The 18,401-nt window shown below is 37.0% G+C and overlaps 1 protein-coding gene and 1 long non-coding RNA gene across 2 annotated transcripts; one reads left to right on the top strand and one right to left on the bottom strand.

Annotated features, from left to right (window-relative positions):
• The first annotated feature begins 992 nt into the window (after nucleotides 1–992).
• On the top strand, nucleotides 993–5,398 carry LOC130730116 (triacylglycerol lipase SDP1). Its single transcript, XM_057582022.1, has 3 exons — nucleotides 993–3,209; nucleotides 3,806–3,949; nucleotides 4,243–5,398. The coding sequence occupies exons 1-3, from the start codon at nucleotides 1,791–1,793 to the stop codon at nucleotides 5,134–5,136; spliced, it is 2,457 nt and encodes an 818-aa protein (XP_057438005.1). The 5' UTR covers nucleotides 993–1,790; the 3' UTR covers nucleotides 5,137–5,398.
• Nucleotides 5,399–16,547: 11,149 nt separating this feature from the next.
• Nucleotides 16,548–18,122, bottom strand: LOC130732584 (uncharacterized). The gene is made up of 3 exons (XR_009017080.1): nucleotides 17,821–18,122; nucleotides 17,121–17,715; nucleotides 16,548–16,990 (listed from the first exon to the last, which is right to left on the bottom strand). It is a non-coding gene; the product is annotated as an uncharacterized LOC130732584 (long non-coding RNA).
• Nucleotides 18,123–18,401: the final 279 nt, after the last annotated feature.

Below are 18,401 nucleotides of genomic sequence, written 5' to 3'. Positions count from 1 at the left end.
AATGTAGGCCGGACAACCACATTAATGTTGTCAGCAAGATATCTAGGAGGCCCGCTAGAGAGAAGAACCTGGACATCCTCATCAATAGTCAATTGATCAACCATTTGATAGGTGCAAAGACGACCCCTAGACCTTCGTAGAATAAGTAAGTTAGCCAACTCATCATGCTAACGGTCCAACAATCACCATAACGTTGTTGGCGAGATGCCTGGGAGGTCTAATTAAGAGGTGAAGAAGGATGAATTTAGTCATCTTCGTTCATAGAGAACTTATCAATTGTTTATAGGTGGTGATCTCGTGCCAACAAGAAACTTTTAGGCATGCTAACATTCCAACTCCACATTAATAACCTGGTCGCCCCAATTCCCCAAAGGTCCACCACAACCCTAGGTGTGACAATGTGCGTGGAAGTAGTACAAAAGACTCTATATTCCATGAGTAGGTGTGACAATGTGAGTAGGAAATAGTACAAAAAACGCTCTACTTCATGACAACATTATTATATTTGCACAATAGAAAAAAAAGATAGATCATATTCTTCTAATCACTAAACTTATGGGATTAAAATCGTAAATAAAAAATCAAAATCACATAGTTATTAAATCAGGGTACTTAAATTGTAAAAGAGATTGTAAAAAAAAAAATTGTAAAAGAGAAGTTTAAGACTAAAATTCACAAAATCTCGAAAGCCAACAAAATAATAAATTGACCCAATCAAAAATGAACAACATAGAAAACCCAATCAAAATATGGGCTCATCAACATGAAGGGGCTAGTCCAGATTGACGGCACTTGTACCAATGAAGCAAAGAGTGGCACTTGTTTGGGAGTCTCTATCTCCATTTCTTTATCACAAGAAAAAAAACAAAAAGAAACCCTTCACACGTTTTGGTAGCTTGTTCTTTCAAACTGTTTCATTCCCTCACGCTTCCGTAACTAGCTTGTTATTTACAACATTTACTGTCTGCTATGCTATGCATCATTTGCCTTTTCAAACCATTCTCCGGTCGCACGCACACACACACACACTATCTCATCAGAAACTTCCAAACCAGCCAGTTGCAATCTTTATTCATTCGGTTTCCTTATCCTCTTCATCCAACGAACCATAATCATGTTAATACAATTTGGATATGTTTCGTTGTTTCCACGTCATGCTTTTCGTGACTAGGCTCCGCGTCACCTCAAGGTAGCAGACTAGCAGCATCTTTATCTCCTCCTCGTTCCACATCCCAATGCCCCACTTCCTCCCTCCCATTCATTCTCACTTTCAGAAGGAAATTTTGTTGCTTCGATTTTTGTTCCAGAATCGACCAATTTCATTTCTAGGGTTCCTTCAAAATTGTTTCTTTCTTACAAATTCCAGGTGGGCATCTCTCATTTCTTCTTGGCTCCCTTCAACTTGGAACAAAAATAATCACTTTTTCAGCTTCCAAACCAACCATTGAAGACACTTTTTTAGTTCTGTTGTTTTGATTTAGTTTATAGAAGCTTTGGAGTTCAAATCCTAGTAGTGTAAATGCATATTTGTAAATCTTTCTACAATTGATTCTGAAATCCAAATCAATTTTGGGGAGAAGATTCTGTTAGTTGAATTGCTTTTATATTCTACAACTCATTCTGAGGATAAAAAAGTTGATTCACACATAATAGATATAGATCATTTCCATTGCTTGAAAAATACAGCTCTTTGATACTGCCCTTGAAAATACAACTCTCTTGTAGATTGTTTAATCCTAGAGTTTGTAGTTTTGCCCTGTGAGAAAAGGGTTAGATTGTGTCAAGGTAGAATGGATCATATTAGTAATGAGGCTAGTGTTGACCGTTTTCCAATTGGCCCATCAGACATTCTTGGACGCACAATTGCTTTCAGGGTTCTATTCTGCAAGTCCATGTCTCATTTGAGGCATCAGCTGTTTCATGTCTTGTTGGTTCTGTTCTATAGGTCTAGGGGGATTTTGTCATCCTTTTTATCATGGTTTCATCCGAGGAACCCACAGGGGATATTGGCAATGATGACTATAGTTGCTTTCTTGTTGAAACGGTACACGAATGTAAAGGTGAGGGCTGAGATGGCTTATAGGAGGAAATTCTGGAGAAACATGATGAGATCTGCTTTGACCTATGAGGAGTGGGCTCATGGAGCTAAGATGCTTGATAAAGAGACACCAAAGATGAATGAGTCTGACCTTTATGACGTGGAATTGGTGAGGAACAAGCTTCAAGAGCTTCGGCATCGTCGACAAGAGGGATCTCTTAGAGATATTATGTTTTGTATGCGTGCTGATCTTGTTAGAAATCTAGGTAATATGTGTAACCCTGAACTGCACAAGGGTAGGCTTCAAGTCCCCAGGTTAATCAAGGAGTACATTGATGAAGTGTCAACCCAATTGAGGATGGTCTGTGACTCTGATTCACAGGAGCTATTACTGGAAGAAAAGCTTGCTTTCATGCATGAAACTAGACATGCATTTGGGAGGACAGCTTTGCTGTTAAGTGGGGGTGCTTCTCTTGGAGCTTCTCATGTAGGCGTGGTTAAAACACTGGTAGAACATAAACTCTTGCCTAGGGTAATTGCTGGTTCAAGTGTGGGATCCATAATGTGTGCTGTTGTTGCTACTAGGTCTTGGCCTGAGCTTCAGAGTTTCTTTGAAGACTCATGGCACTCAATGCAATTTTTCGATCAAATGGGAGGGATTTTCACAGTTGTGAAGAGGGTCGCAACACGTGGTGCTGTTCATGAGATCAGACAGTTGCAAATTATGTTGAGGCATCTGACAAACAACCTTACATTTCAAGAAGCTTATGACATGACAGGTAGAGTTCTTGGGATTACAGTTTGCTCCCCAAGGAAGCATGAACCTCCGAGATGTCTTAATTACTTGACCTCACCCCATGTGGTTATATGGAGTGCAGTCACCGCTTCTTGCGCCTTTCCTGGCCTTTTTGAAGCTCAGGAATTGATGGCAAAGAATAGAAGTGGAGAGATTGTTCCTTACCATCCCCCTTTTAATCTGGGTCCTGAGGAAGGCTCCACACCAGCTCGTCGGTGGAGGGATGGTAGCTTGGAAATTGATTTGCCTATGATGCAGTTGAAAGAGCTATTCAATGTCAATCATTTTATAGTCAGCCAGGCCAATCCTCATATTGCACCATTATTGAGATTGAAAGAATTTATACGAAATTATGGAGGCAATTTCGCTGCCAAGGTACATACATATTCTGTTTATTGGCATTGCATACATTTGTTTCTTTAATTTTTTTAACTTCTACAAAGCTCATTACCTCATGTAGAGCCTCTTATCTTCCCTTAGTCTTCAATTGATGTGTCTAATAGTTCCTCACTGTTTGACTAACTATATGAAGTTTTACATGTTCATTTGTATGTTCTTATATTTGCTTATGTTTTAGATATTCAATGCTTTTTACTCATGGATTTGATTCGGGCTTGTTTTGTATGTGTGCTTGTGTCTCTGAAATATCATGCACCATGTACTTATTATTTGTTGGACAAAACCCTGTGGAGTTTTATTGCCTCAACAACTCCACTCACTGACAACTTTTGGGGAGGACTTGTGCCTGTTATGTTTGGATGTCAAGAAGAGATCACTGCCATCCTATGTGCATATCACTCAACGTCATCTCATATTTGTAAAATGTTTAATCTGCTATGCAGATGTAGTAGCTTAGTGTCATTGCCTTGTTTTGAATTCCAGTGACAATCTATGTTAATGGCAAAAGCTAAGTGTTAGACTTGAGACAGTTGTAAAATAGGTATAATTAAATGTGGTTTTTGGTTATGCAGCTTGCTCAACTTGTAGAGATGGAGGTGAAACATCGATGTAATCAGATACTGGAACTTGGCTTTCCTCTAGGTGGACTTGCGAAGCTGTTTGCTCAAGAATGGGAAGGTGATGTGACTGTTGTTATTCCTGCAACCCTTGCTCAGGTGTGCCTAAAGAACATTTAAATATCAGTTAAGTATTTGTTTTAATTAAAAACATAACTTCAACCAGATATAAATTCGAAGGCATGGTAGTGCTTAATATCAAAAGGCTTTGCTTATAAAACTTGTTAATGTTCCAATGTTTTTGGAAACACAGTGGAATATTGTGGAAAGTTTTCTATATTTATATTTTTCCAACAAGTTTTGGAATTTATATATGTTTCACTTTCTAAGGATGATTCAGCGGATTATTGATTAACTAACTAGTGTATATTGTGACCTGTCTCCTGCTTCAGTACACAAAAATTATACAGAACCCTTCATATGGGGAGCTTCAAAAGGCAGCCAACCAAGGGAGAAGATGCACCTGGGAGAAGCTTTCAGCCATAAAAGCAAACTGTGAAATTGAGCTTGCTCTTGATGAATGTGTGACGATTCTCAATCATATGAGAAGACTAAAAAGGAATGCTGAGAGAGCTGCTTCTACTTCTCATGGTTTGTCCAGCACTTACAAATTCAGTGCTTCTAGAAGAATTCCCTCATGGAATTGCATTGCAAGAGAGAATTCCTCAGGCTCCCTTGAAGACCTTACAGAAGCTGTTTCCTCATTGCATCAAGGCATCGGCAGTTCCAATGGAGCCAATGGGAAAACTTGGAAGAGCCCCCGTGGCATGCATGAGGGGGGTGACAGTGACTCTGAAAGTGTTGATCTGACTCCTTGGACCAGATCTGGTGGACCTCTGATGAGAACTGCTTCAGCAAATGTTTTCACTGACTTTCTCCAAAACTTGGAGGCTGATAATGAACTACATAGAGGCTCAGTGGCTCATCTTAACTCTCATGCAAATATGTTCACAGACTCTGAGCAGAGGGAAATTGGCAACAGGGTTGTTACTGGGTCTAGTATTCTGGTAACTGAAGGTGATCTTTTGCAGCCTGAAAGGATCCATAATGGGATTGTGTTTAATGTTGTCAAGAAAGAAGGATTAAGACCTTCAAATAGGAGTCATGATTTTGGAAATTACAGTAATGAAGTTGCTGAATGTGTCCAGATTGACTGTCCAGAGAAGGAGATGGATGCTGCTAGCTCAGCTTCTGAACATGAAGATGATGAATCCACACCAGCTAGGCTCCTCACTGAAACACCAGACTATAATTCCATGGACAATGCTGGCTCAGATGATAGTTAGTTTTAAAGATAATTTTTTCCAGTGGTTTTTTTTAAATATTTTGTTGTATTGATTTCCCCATTGTAAATAGTAAGAAATCTGGTCTTGGAGGGTCTCTATTCTTGATTTGATTGCCATAATCCACCATTTGGTTTACTCATAAATGTAATTAAACAGAGAAAGGGAGTTTACACTTCCACGACCATTTGATGTCTTGGCTGCCCCTTCTGCAGATGAATGAAATTGATATGGTGTTCATGATAGTGAACATGATTTGATCAAATGAAGTGTATTGTTAATAAGAGAGGATTGGTTTCTTTCTTTCTTTTTAGGGTAAGAGGAGGATCAGTGTATGCTTGGAAATAAAATATATTTTTCACATTGGAGTGAGAAGTGACTATGGAGAAAGCTGCTCCTAATAGCTTTTGTGAAGGGTTCTTGTAGAATATTTAAACGTGAAACAAAACATGCTATTGGTTTTTGATTCGCATTAAGGTTGCCACAACTGTTGTGAGTAATATTTCTCCAAAATTTCTTCTGGACAATGACGTTTTATGCCATTTCTCTATCATTGGTTGTCTAGGTACCTAATGTGGACAACATTTTACTAGTTCAGTTTTGAACAGCCAAATCTGACATGCTATAGATGTTTGCAACGTTCCTCCGTCACAACTTCGCCTCCACCTTTCCCTTTCCCTCGGTGTCCACAGCCTCTATTGCCACCATCACCTCGCTCTTCCTACCACTTTGTCTCCCCTCTGAATCCACCACCCTTGCTCCCCTGTGTATCTATCTCCACCAAAGGCGCTGCCATGATTGCAGTTGTACTCATCGGCATGATTATGTGACAGCCTCCACCACCATGGGAAAATGTTAATGGAAACGGGATCAATGTCCCCCCCCCCCACTTCAAACAATTTTTTTATACATATATATAGTTTATTAATTAATTAAATTTATTATCCTTCGCAAAATGATAGGTGTTGTGTGATGGTTGCACATCTTGCCTCTTCAAATAAATCTCTCCTCCATGATGGTGGGCGTCACCATCGACGACGTCACCGACTTGTTCTCGGCAAGAAGTAACACGGTGATGATGGTGGTGTTCACATTTTCGACGGCACAAAGATGACACTTTATCGTTTTCGTTGCCGCCGTGTCTCCATAGATCCCCTCCTTGCTATTGATTTCCCTCATCTTCGCCACCACCCTAGCTTCCATATTCGTCGAGGTCACCATCATCCTCCTCCCTTGTCGTCGCCCCATCTCCCTCGGTCTCCTCTTTGCCATCTAAGCTTCTCAAATTCCCTCATCTTTGCCACCACCGCCGTCGAAATCTGCTACCATCCTCATCCACATTCAGTGCTCAACGGTATTGTTTTTCTCCTCAACCTTCTATAGCCGGTGGATACAAGTTGGTTCAAACTAACACTAGTAAAAGAAGGTACAAATTAGATCAACCCTTGGTTGCCTACTAATTATCACAAATTTTAAACTAGTTCAAAAGATTCCAAATAATTATGAGATTAACAGATTCATCTTGAGGTGAGTGGATATAGAACTGGTTCACTAGTTTTCTAGTCAATACTTGCTTTGTCACATACCTGTCAAAAGTAACTCTCTCAACTCAAAATCAAATTGTGTTACTGCGTTAAAGTCAATATGAGATCACCAACAAAATCTAGTTAAAAACAAGCCACACAAACTCGTTACAAATCTTAACGAGTCAATGAAGTTGTTTGAAATATGCTGAAACATAAATGGAGATAATCATCATATCACTATAATGTGTCGCAATGGAACGAATCTTAATGGTCTCGATACAAATCCATCTGCACTATCTATTATCTATCTAGATTCCATTAGCTGTAAACATGTAACACTTCCAACAAGAATAGTTTCAAGCATATACCATGCAATTCCTTCAATCATGCCGTGGTGTCACATCTGTAACAATCATGACCAATTCGTTATGCACTCTCTGACTCTACGTTTCCTCTTTTCTCTCTCTCTCTCTCTCTCTCTTCAGCGGATACTACACAGTACATAACATAAGGGCTCGTTTGGCACGCCGTATTAGGCATGATAGTATAAGCTTATACAATACATTATGAGTTTATCCATTGTTTGGTGATGATATTGTATTGTATAAGCTTATCCATCAAAGTCCCCTTATACGTTAAAATGGCGTATTATTTAATCCATCATGTGAGTGATGGATAAGACATGATAAGGTTGTGACGTATAAGTCACCATCACTACCACCCTCCATTGCTGCCAACTTACACCACCATTAGCACCACCACCGGGTGTTGCCGCCACCACCCGATAACCATCGCCGCCCAACCGTCACCACCACCACCACCGCCCTACCGCCACCACAACCACCACCATATCGCCACCACCACCATAATCGCCGCCACCACTCTATTGCCGCCACCAACACCACAACCACCACCCTATCGCCACCACTATCACCATTGCCTCCACCCTCCACCGTTGCCGCCACGCTACTGCAGCCGCCACCGCCACCCTATCGTCGCCAACACCACAACCACCATCGCTGCCACCACCTCCGCCGCCACCACCGGTGTTGCCGCCACCACCACCGACACCACAACCACCACCCTATCGCCACCACCACCATAATGTCGCCACCACCGACACCACAACCGCCACCCTATCGCCACCACCACCACCATTGCCTCCACCCTCCACTGTCGTCGCCGCGTTACTGCAGCCGCCACCGCCTTATCACCACCACCACACTATCGTCGCCAACACCACAACCACCATCGCTGCCACCGCCGCCACCACCGCCCTACCGCCACCGCCCTACCGTCACCACCGACACCACAACCACCACCCTATCACCACCACCACCACCATTGCGTCCACCCTCCACCGTAGCCGCCACCTACCGCAGCCGCCACCGCCTTACCACCACCATCACCACCCTATCATCGCCACCACCACAACCACCATCGCTGCCACCACCACCACCAACTTATCTCCACTGTCACCACCACCGCCACCAACACCAATCTACCACCATTGCCACCACCACCACCAACCTACCACCACTTCCATCACCACCGCCACCACCGTTATAATCACCTCCATATTTGATTTTTATTATATCATTATTCAATATTTTACTAAACATAAAATTGCATTAATTTAAATGATATTGTAAATTATACAGAGTATGGCCAAACGCTGGATAGTATAAGAATGTTATCAGGGCTTATACTATCAGGCCTAATACTATCAGGTCTTATACTATCAGGCCTTATACTATACGTCGCACCAAACGGGCCCTAAAGTGATAAAACAACCACGAAGAAATGAATGATTGGAAAATGGGTTTGCCAAGGAAAATGACATGATTTTTCAAGTTATTTGGGAAAGAAAGCGATAGGAAATAAAGTTTTTTTTTATTTGAGTGAATCGATACTTTCTTAAAAGAAAATTTAAGGCAGGGGATGGTCCTAGTTTAAAGTAGAGAAATTTGTCGGCTTTAAAAGAAACAGTTATGAAAGATTTAGAGCATCTTTAACCATGATATTTACTAAAGTATTTATTTTTTACTTTTTACAACTTTTAATAATGTCACATCATCTATATCATTTTATTAATTTTTACTCCAACCTAACAACTCTTAAAAGTTTATATGAAAAATTATTTTATTAATTGCAAGTTTTATTTAAACCTTTTACATTAAGCAATAATAAATTCAAACGCACTTTTCATGACTAAATTGGATATCTACTCTCACATACCCTTACTAGACATGTTGGAATTAAAAATATGCTCAAATGGTAATAGATATTGGTTACATACTCCCATTGGAGAGATGCTCTTACAATATCAATTTATCTCATCTTAAAAAGAATTAGTGAGGATTTAAATTTGCATCCTATAAATAAAGCTTAAAAGAATTGGTGATGACAGGGAGGAGCTATAGCTCCCCCAAACTTGAAAAATCTTATATAATCGACCTTATTTAATTTTTTTTACATATAGTAATATTATATAAATATAAAAGGTGCATTAAAAAAAAGAATTTCAACTTGTCCCAACGGTTAGTGTATGTTGAATTTTATGTAGTGAAGCCTTGCTTGGGTTCATTTTTGTTACATTTCCACATTATTTCATTTTTTAGCTGTTTCATTATTTAGCTGGCTTCAACTTTATCTTTACAAATTTCTTGTCTTTATTACTACTGCTCTTTTAATATTTGTTCAATCATCTACATATTTTCACTTATCATTAATCTTGATTATAATTTTTATAATACTAATTATTAGTACGTTCAAAAAAACTATTATTAGTGCTTCTACGCCACAAGCACCAAATGTGATACAAGTATTTTAATTTATGATTAAAGTTTAATTTCAGCCCCTCCAAAATTTCTTCCCAAGATCCGTCACTGGGGGCACCACTCGAAAGAATATGGTGATTTGCCGCTCCGCCATGTTACCATGCCTTCATATTAATTAGTAGCACTTCTTATCAAACAAACAACTAACTTTCCATAAAATTATATTAGAATTCTTGAAACATATTATAGGTTAAACTATCTAACAAAAGGAAACAAACCCCAACATACCATCTTATAATATCCACTTTAAAAGCCATCTACTTTCCTTCTCGTGTAGTTGCCCCATTTGAGGGAAGGGGATTAGGCAAACTCTTGTGGATTAGCCCCACACAGAGAAGGAGAATGGGGACACACTTCTTTTCCAATTGTGCATGCATTTAATGGTGTGTGTAATGTTTTCAGGTCTATTAATCCTAAAATCCTCGACTTTATGTCACGAGTAGACAAATTAAATGCAACTTGATAGAAAGGAAACGAAACACTAGCTATGCCATGTTATATGTGTGTCTTTTTGTGAGAAGTATTACACTTCGAAAAAACAATGGATGGTAACAAGTCAAAGTCTCTTAGTTCAAAGTGCCCCCACGTTGCATGTGTGCTTATATTGAAAGAAAAATATTAGTATTATTTTTCACACATTATTTTTTTTGAAAGATAAAAGGTTAAGTATTATTATCCACAAAAAACCCTAAGGACAGAACCCTTAGGGAGCGAGGAGAGCCCAACAAAAAGGGGAGCAACTCGATGAACAAAAAGAAATCCCACTACACCTAAAAGCCCTCGACCAAGACCCAGGAACAAAATCAAAACAGGGCTAAACAAACAGCCACGAATCTGAGGGGAATAGCTATTTTTAATATATTTATTTTTAAATTGTTAATTTTTAAAAAGGCTTAAAGGGTCCAAAGGTCCCTGAGATTACAAAGGGAATCAAATCCAGGACCTGAAAAATTTTCGCATCAAATTGAATCCCTAAGAAATTTTTTTTAATTCAATTGAGGACAAAGTGTGTCTGATGCTAAAGTGGCTTCAATTTTAGCCTACTCAGCTTTTCCACGTGGCATTTTAAATTTTTTTTAATTGAAAAAATTCCTAAAACTTAATTTTTTAAATTCAACTCATATATTAAAGCATAAATAAAAAATAAAAAATAAAAATAAAAAATAAAAAATAAAAAACTTAATAAAATCTCTAATGTAAATAAAAACCTAAATCTAAAAATAAAACAAAACACTCCCTGCAACCTTCCTCACCTCTTCAACCCCCACCATTGAAAACCCATAACCACACCAAAAATCCAGAATCCAGAAACAAGACCCCAACCCACCTCAACACCTCCAAACCCACGCACCACCACTATCTACCCACCCCAAATTTCATCTTCTTTAGCCAGCAACCAGCAAAACTGAAACCCACCCCAACCACCACACCCAACCCTTTTTTGCTGCCATTGCCAAACCCAAGCTCTCCTTGCTGCACCTTTGCCATCTCCTTGCATCAATTTGTCCGGATATGCTTCGATTTGGGTTGGATCTAGGTTGGTGAGGTGAGACTGAACTCGGATTTGCATGTGGATTGAGGGTGGTGGGGTTCTGGTTGTCTGGATTTGTTGGGTAGGTGAGGGTGGGGAAGAAGAAGAAGAATGAGTTTTTTTGGAGTTGAGGAAGAAGATAACGGTTGTTGGGGTTGAGGATGAAGATTTGGGTTTGTTGGGTGGTTGGGTGGGTGGGAAAGAAGAAGAATGGGTTTTTTTTGGAGTTGAGGAAGAAGATAACAGTTGTTGGGGTTGAGGATGAAGATTTGGGTTTGTTGGGTGGGTGGGGGTGGGGAAGAAGAAGAAGAAGAATGGATTTTTTGGGAGTTGAGAAAGAAGATAACAGTTGTTGGGGTTGAGGATGAAGATTTGTGAATTGTTAGGGAAACCTTAGATCTGTGTGGTTTGATGTTGAAGGGATTGTTAATTTCTTGTTGGGTTTGATGTTTTTTGTTATTATTAGATTAGGTTATTATTTAGGTAATTATTTAGTTAAGGGATTTTATTTAAATTAGGGATTTATTAAGTTTTTTAATTTTTTTCTACTTAAATAAATGAGTTGGAACTAAAAAAATAATTTTTTTAATTAAAAAATAATTATAAAAGTCACGTGGTAAAAGTGACTAGGACAAAATTGAGCTGTGACAACATTTGACCTTAATTGAATTAAAAAAAATTTCATAGGGAATCAATTTGATGCGAAAATTTTCCATGTCCTGGATTTGATTCCCTTTGTAATCTAAGGGGCCTTTGGACCCTTTAAGCCTTTTAAAAATGATTATTTGACACCTTGTAGTTGCATTCACCTCATGTAAGTGGAAAGTAGAAATGACACCGAAAAGTGGGATGGAAATGTCTTCTTGCTTCACATTCTGCATCTTTGAGAAATGAGACCCGCAAAGTGAGGTGGGGAGTGTCTCCTCGCTTCCCATCCTGCATCTCTTCTTTGTTTTGCGGCGGAGTAAATTTGCACCACAATCTCATTTCCCACCTTCTCATGAGTATATACCTCCTCGAGCACGTCATTAACAATTTTAAAAGAGTAAATTAAATATCTAAAATGGATAAGTTTATGCAGTAAATTCAGGAATCACTAGTGATAATGTAGCTCCGTCATATTCACTAATATAAATATATAATAAATTTTAAATGACACTAAGTGAAATTTTTCACACGATATGTGAATTTTAAATAATTTGAAATGTAAAGTCTAATTTAACCAGTATAAAACGTTAATTCTAGTACTCTAAATATTTCATCAAGCATTCAACTCATCTAAAAAGTGAACTATTTATATATGCGTGCAATCGAATATTCCATCACACAATATCATTGTCTCAAAAAATTTATCGAGGGGATTTTATCTCATCTCCACAGGAAATTTTCTCCAAAATCGAGGACACAAAATGGGCAATCCCTGTGGGTATCTCATCATTAGGTAGAAATTGTCACCCATAACAGAAAGAAATAAGAGGAACCGAGAAATTCAGTTGATGATATACGTAACTGCAAAGTAATAGAGAAAGAGATAGCAGTAAGATACAGTGTGCGTAAGGTAAATACTTATTTATAAATTTATTTGATAAATTTACTGAAATAAGTTAAAAAATTAAAGATTATAGTAGAATTATTTTTGTCGTAGCTTGTATGTAGGGTATAAACGTATATTTATAAGCTATAGAAATTTATGAGTTTATAGGTAAGTCGTCATTATTTTCATGTCTAAACTAAACACTTGCCTAAATTGTTTGTAATGATAAGATAGGTTTAAATAAAGTATTTCAAACGTACCATTGTGTATAAAAAATTAGGTATGGACCAAATTAAACGTGGTTTTTTTTATTAAGATACACAAGTAGATAGTGGTGGGGTGGTCCTAGCTATTCTCTAAACACGGGGCAGCATGGCCAACCCACTAATTCAATTTGCGTGTGCAATGCAATGCAAAAGCCAAAAAGGAAGAAATGTCAGGACGAACTCAAAAGTGAAGAAGGGAACATGTTGTGTTTGCACTTCTTTTTTTAAATTCAATAGGTGTTTGAGATATTGAATTAAAATAAAAATATGAATAGGTGTTTGGGTTCGTGTGTCACAATTTTCTTTGACAATTTTCCGTGTGCTCAACTATTTCCGCGTGCTGTTTTTCCGTCGGCGATTATGGAAATCCAACTTGCCGAATTTGTGGACAATTGTGCTCTTGCCGGTTGTTCGTGGTTTTTCTTTTAACAAAGTTAATAGTTAAAGGAAATGGATTTAATTAAACCAACTTGGTTAACTTAGTGGTTTAGTACGTACTTGGTCATATAAACATTTGGTTAGAGTTCAATTACCAACTCTTATGAAGAGAAAAAAAAAAACTTATTTGATAGCTTCATATCGTTTAATGTGTTGACTGAGTGTGAATGATTAGTTTCAAAACAACCGGCTATATAATACTTTAGAAAAAAAAAAAGATTTGTGTTCCCAGCTGTAAGGATAGCTCCAAATTAGTTCTTTCAACAGTAATTGATGAAGCTTGTGTGTTTTGAAAGTTAATGGAAAGTGGGATTGAAGGCCAATCTTAGATCGATTAATTGTCACAAAATATCATGTGGATTAAAACCTCAGTGATATGTAGTCTTTGCAGCCTTACAATTTCACAAGCAGTTATTGCAAATGCTATGCCCAATTTCAAGTGAGGAGCATGAGAATCTCAAAATTTCAGGTTTCTTTCTTCTAACGTTCACCACCGTTATTCCAAAGATAATTTGTACTAGTTTCATCTCTAATTATATGTGATAAAAAAACTATGTTGCTATTAAAGGCATAGGTGGTACAAATTATGTTGCTAAAAGTGAGTTATTTTTTAAATTATGTTCCAAAAATTATGTTGCTATTTCATCTCTTATTTTAGTGAAGGACTATATTAGAATGACCCTATTTTACAAGTATCAAAATTTTTAGTTAACCCACAGAAATACTATACTTTAAAATCATACGTTCGGTGGACATATTTCAATGCGATATAAATCATGTGATCAGCTTGATATGTAATGTAACCCACCTCTACCACTCATTTCTCTCTCTATGTATAGATTACTCAATTAAGCATAAGAATATGGCTGCCAATGATTATAAATGATGGACAAGCCAAACCAACCTTCTTTTCCAAATATTGTATTATATCTATCATGTGCACATCAGATATTCCAAATCTACATGAAATTATTATATCATGTTGGTCAAAGTAAAATCCGAAAGTTTCCGTTACCTAAGAGTTATAATTAACTATGCAAAAATATATTATCAAAGAAGCGATACTAATATATGATATGATGAGTTTAATGAATATGGACAGTTACATTGATAACGAATCACAGTATGACACTTAGGAGAATCTGTTACATTTACTTTAAATTTTAATTAAAATAAAATTATATTTTGTGATTTGACGGAATTTAATTGGTTGCTGTGTAAACAAATTTTACATTATCAATTACTCCTTTAATTCATATATGATTCAAACTAATTTAACTTTCAAACGAAATTACTGAGTGGGGCTTGATCAACCAATGATCGTGTGGCGCTTGATGAACTCAACCAAAGATGAACTTATGGTATGACTTTTGGGAAAAAGAAAAATTAAAACACAATCACAATAAAATAAAATAATGGGGAAACTTCAAACCTGAGAAAAACCACGACTGTTTCTTAAACCGACAACCGGAGAATTATTACTCTGTTGCAACGCATAGATTTCTTTCACTCTCACCCTAATACCTCAGTGCAACCACACTTTCACAAATCAAATATTTAAACTGAGTCAGATATAAGCTTAAAGTGCTACTAAGATCCAATATATAACATTGGTCTCTCATTGCTTCACCACAATAAGCAATGTGGGAATAGCTAATTTTTTAACCTCCTTCTTTATTTTAGAAACTTGGTAATATGAGACTTGACAATCAACCCCAACAAGGACATAGATGAACCTCTGAAGGAGTACATCAACCGCTTCAACCTGAAGGCTATACAAGTTAAGGATTTGGAGCCCAAAATCCATATGATGTCCATTCAAAACGGTCTCAAGGAATGACCATTTGCAGGTGAGCAGTCAAAGGCTCCACCGAAAACTTTTCGAGCTTTCCAGCAACTAGCTATCAGCTATATAAATGCAGTAAAAGGTTGTCATTGTCAAAAGAAGGTAGCGGCACTTGTTGGCTAGGCGCTCAATCCATGCAGTGGAAAGAAAGAAGAAAAAAAGCAATAGAACTCTCCTCTGCTGGGGGAAGGGCAAGACAAACTAAAGTGGAACATACTCTCTCATGATTCAAACAATATACCCCTCTTAACACACAAAAATGAAAAACACTTCGCCAAGTGTCTAATGCTAAGATGTTAGAACTCGCTCCACAACCCAAAATGACACCCACCAATATGCATAAAACCACATGTCCGACATATGATTTAGTATAAGTTTTCAATTGCCGAATTTTAGCGGCAACTAAAGTTGTGATCATGTATATGTCGAAAGTGTGTCGCGAATATCTGAATACCACTGTAAAATCAAAATTGGTAAGTGAAAAGTCATGGAGGAAAAAGAAGCACCACTTTACCTATATAAAAAATTAACCAACAATGATATATACACACCTCATTTCTTATACACTTCATTTCCACCTATTTTTATTTCTATCTCCCTCCTCTTATCATCTATTACACCTTATATTTTCTCTCTCTTATTTTTTCTTTTCTTTCTATCTCTCTCCTTCTCTACCTCCTTCCACCTCATCTTTGAGGTGCGAAGGAACAATTATTCGGGCCCAACCTCACTAAATAACCGAACCTACTCACCTTATTAAATAACCACACATCTTCACTCACGCATGTCTCCAATCAGAGTTAAACGATAACATCAAGGACTTAAGTACTGCTATATTTAATTGGAGAGTATATTTTAATACATATATATAATATTTCTCCATTTCATAAAGATTATTGTTTAAGGTTGTGACACAAAGAGTAATATTACAATAATTGATAGTATAGACTTACTAAAATGCCGTTATTTAATTTTATCAGTAACATGTCATGAAAAATGATACTTTTCGTGGTTAGTTCATAGTTAAAAGTAATACTCTCATCATTTTGAAAAATATAATGAGAAGCTAAAACAATAATCTTTGTACGTGGAACAGATGAGTAAAATGTAGAGTTATAATCGAGGTTAGATATACGAGAGAGAAAAAATTGAATAATGTGAAAAAAAAAATACAAAAAATGGTGAAAAAAAAAACTTATTTACCAAACTGGGTAGTTTTGAAGAAAATGCCACGTATGCAGTGCCATGCCATTCGCCTTAAGGAAACGCCACAGTTTACCAAAATGTGGGCAAACCCCCGGTTTCAATAAGGCCATGGTTCTGAAACTGTAGCCCATGTCTTCTGAAATCTCCAAAAAATTCGTTAAATAATTTTCAGTTATGTAAAATAAATTGTCATATGTTTATACAATTTCTTATGAGTTTACTATATTTGTTTGTGCATGGAATCCATAGGAAATCCTAAAAAGAAAATATAGAGACAATTTCATACTATGTGGTTTTTATTGTCAAACATGACATATGCTCTGAAAAGTGAAAGTCTTTTTTGCTACAAGAAGGATCGAATACAAAGAAAAACAAACTCCTAAGATTTATGACACCCAAATAATCGGCAAGCAAAACAGACAAAATGCTCAAATGAGCCTTATGATAGATTTGAAAACCAAGCTTAGAAGAGGATCCTAGTTAGGCTAAGAAGTCTGTTGTTATATTTTCTTCCCGCAAGGTATGCTAAATAATAATACTTGCATAAACATGAAATAGGTCGTGTGGGTGTTGAATGAGAGACAAAGTCGATCAACTGTAGGATTCTACAACAACCTTATCCCAACAAGCAACACGCATGAAGACCACAAAAAATGGCGAGGAGTTCCACCTGCAACACATCAAAACACCAAAGAAGGTTGAGAAACAACAATCCAACAAACACAATCATCACATAATAGTCCCCAATTCAACCCAGGCATGAGTTTTGTAGAGAGCTCTCGTTGAAGTAAAGTACTAACCAAACAACAAGAGGTCGCGTCGTTGCTAATATATCCACTGCTTCGAAGCAGGCTGTGAAAAATTCGTTGCTGCATTTTGCATAATACAAAACATTTACACAACCCTGTCGAACTGCAACATAATTTGATGTTTCACAAAAAAAAAAAATCGAGTATGCAACCGAGAAACAGTCTAAATCCAATATGGAAAACTCATTGGCTCCCTTGGAGTTATCACCTTAATAAAATATTAAGGCCCTGTTCGGTATTGTTTTTTGTTTTTACTTTTGAAATTTTTGAAAATCAAAACCAGTTTTAATTTTTAGTTTTTCATATTTACAATTTTTTGTTGCAAAAATAAGATCATCATGCATCTTTTTTTATAACAGGTTCCACATCCTTTATGCCACGATGATATAATTGCGTGCACGTTCTGATGATGGTTATTAGATTATCCAAAGTAACAACTGATGAAAATAAAAGCCCTTAATATTTCACATTCGCATGGCCTTGAATCAATCATATCTTCGTTTTCCCACTAGGTCGATGACAACAAGTGCGTACTCATTTTCTTCTAAAAAAAAGCTGCTTGTTTTTCCTGCACAGTCACATGCGTCTAAAATAGTTTTAAGCATAAGTTGTTCTTATTCTAGAAAAATTGGAAAGTAATTGAATAAAAACAAAGTGGGGGAGAGAGGGTGAGAGAGATGGAAATACTCACAGGGGAGAGATGAGAGAAGAGAAATGATGGAGGATCAGAAGTTGTCTAAGAATGCGTAGCTGATGCGCGTACATGATGTGTGTATAGGTCTAAACCTCTTTTTTTATTTACAAAACTGAATAAAAAGTATTTTAAAACTGACTTGAAATTAAAATTAGCACCATTTTTGCTAAACAGATTTTGTTATCAAATTCGATTTTAAACTAAAAACTCACATCCACTCTGAATGGACCTAAAAGAGTTTTTGGTAATTGTAGCTTGTGGGTAAACTTTGTCCATATCCTAATGACCTAATCTCACCCATCTTAGACTCTAATAATGAGTTTAGGGAAGAAGTTTCCGTATTCCCAAATAATCAACGTAACAAATAGGAATACTAATTGAATTTAAGAATATTTGGTAGGTCATCAATATGATATATTTTTTTTGAAACTCAATATGATATATTATATGATGTCATGTAAAAAGAGATAAGGATAAAAAATGAAGTATGAGGTATATGTGTGGTAGTTTTTCTTTTCATCAAAATACTTTCAGCAAGCATGAGATTAATCATTTACCTTCATGATTAATGCACTAAA

Source organism: Lotus japonicus, chromosome 1 (assembly GCF_012489685.1).
Source record: "Lotus japonicus ecotype B-129 chromosome 1, LjGifu_v1.2".
Lineage (NCBI taxonomy): Eukaryota > Viridiplantae > Streptophyta > Magnoliopsida > Fabales > Fabaceae > Lotus > Lotus japonicus.
The sequence above is the reverse complement of the archived record's forward strand: the minus strand, read 5'-3'. Positions and strand labels throughout refer to the sequence as shown.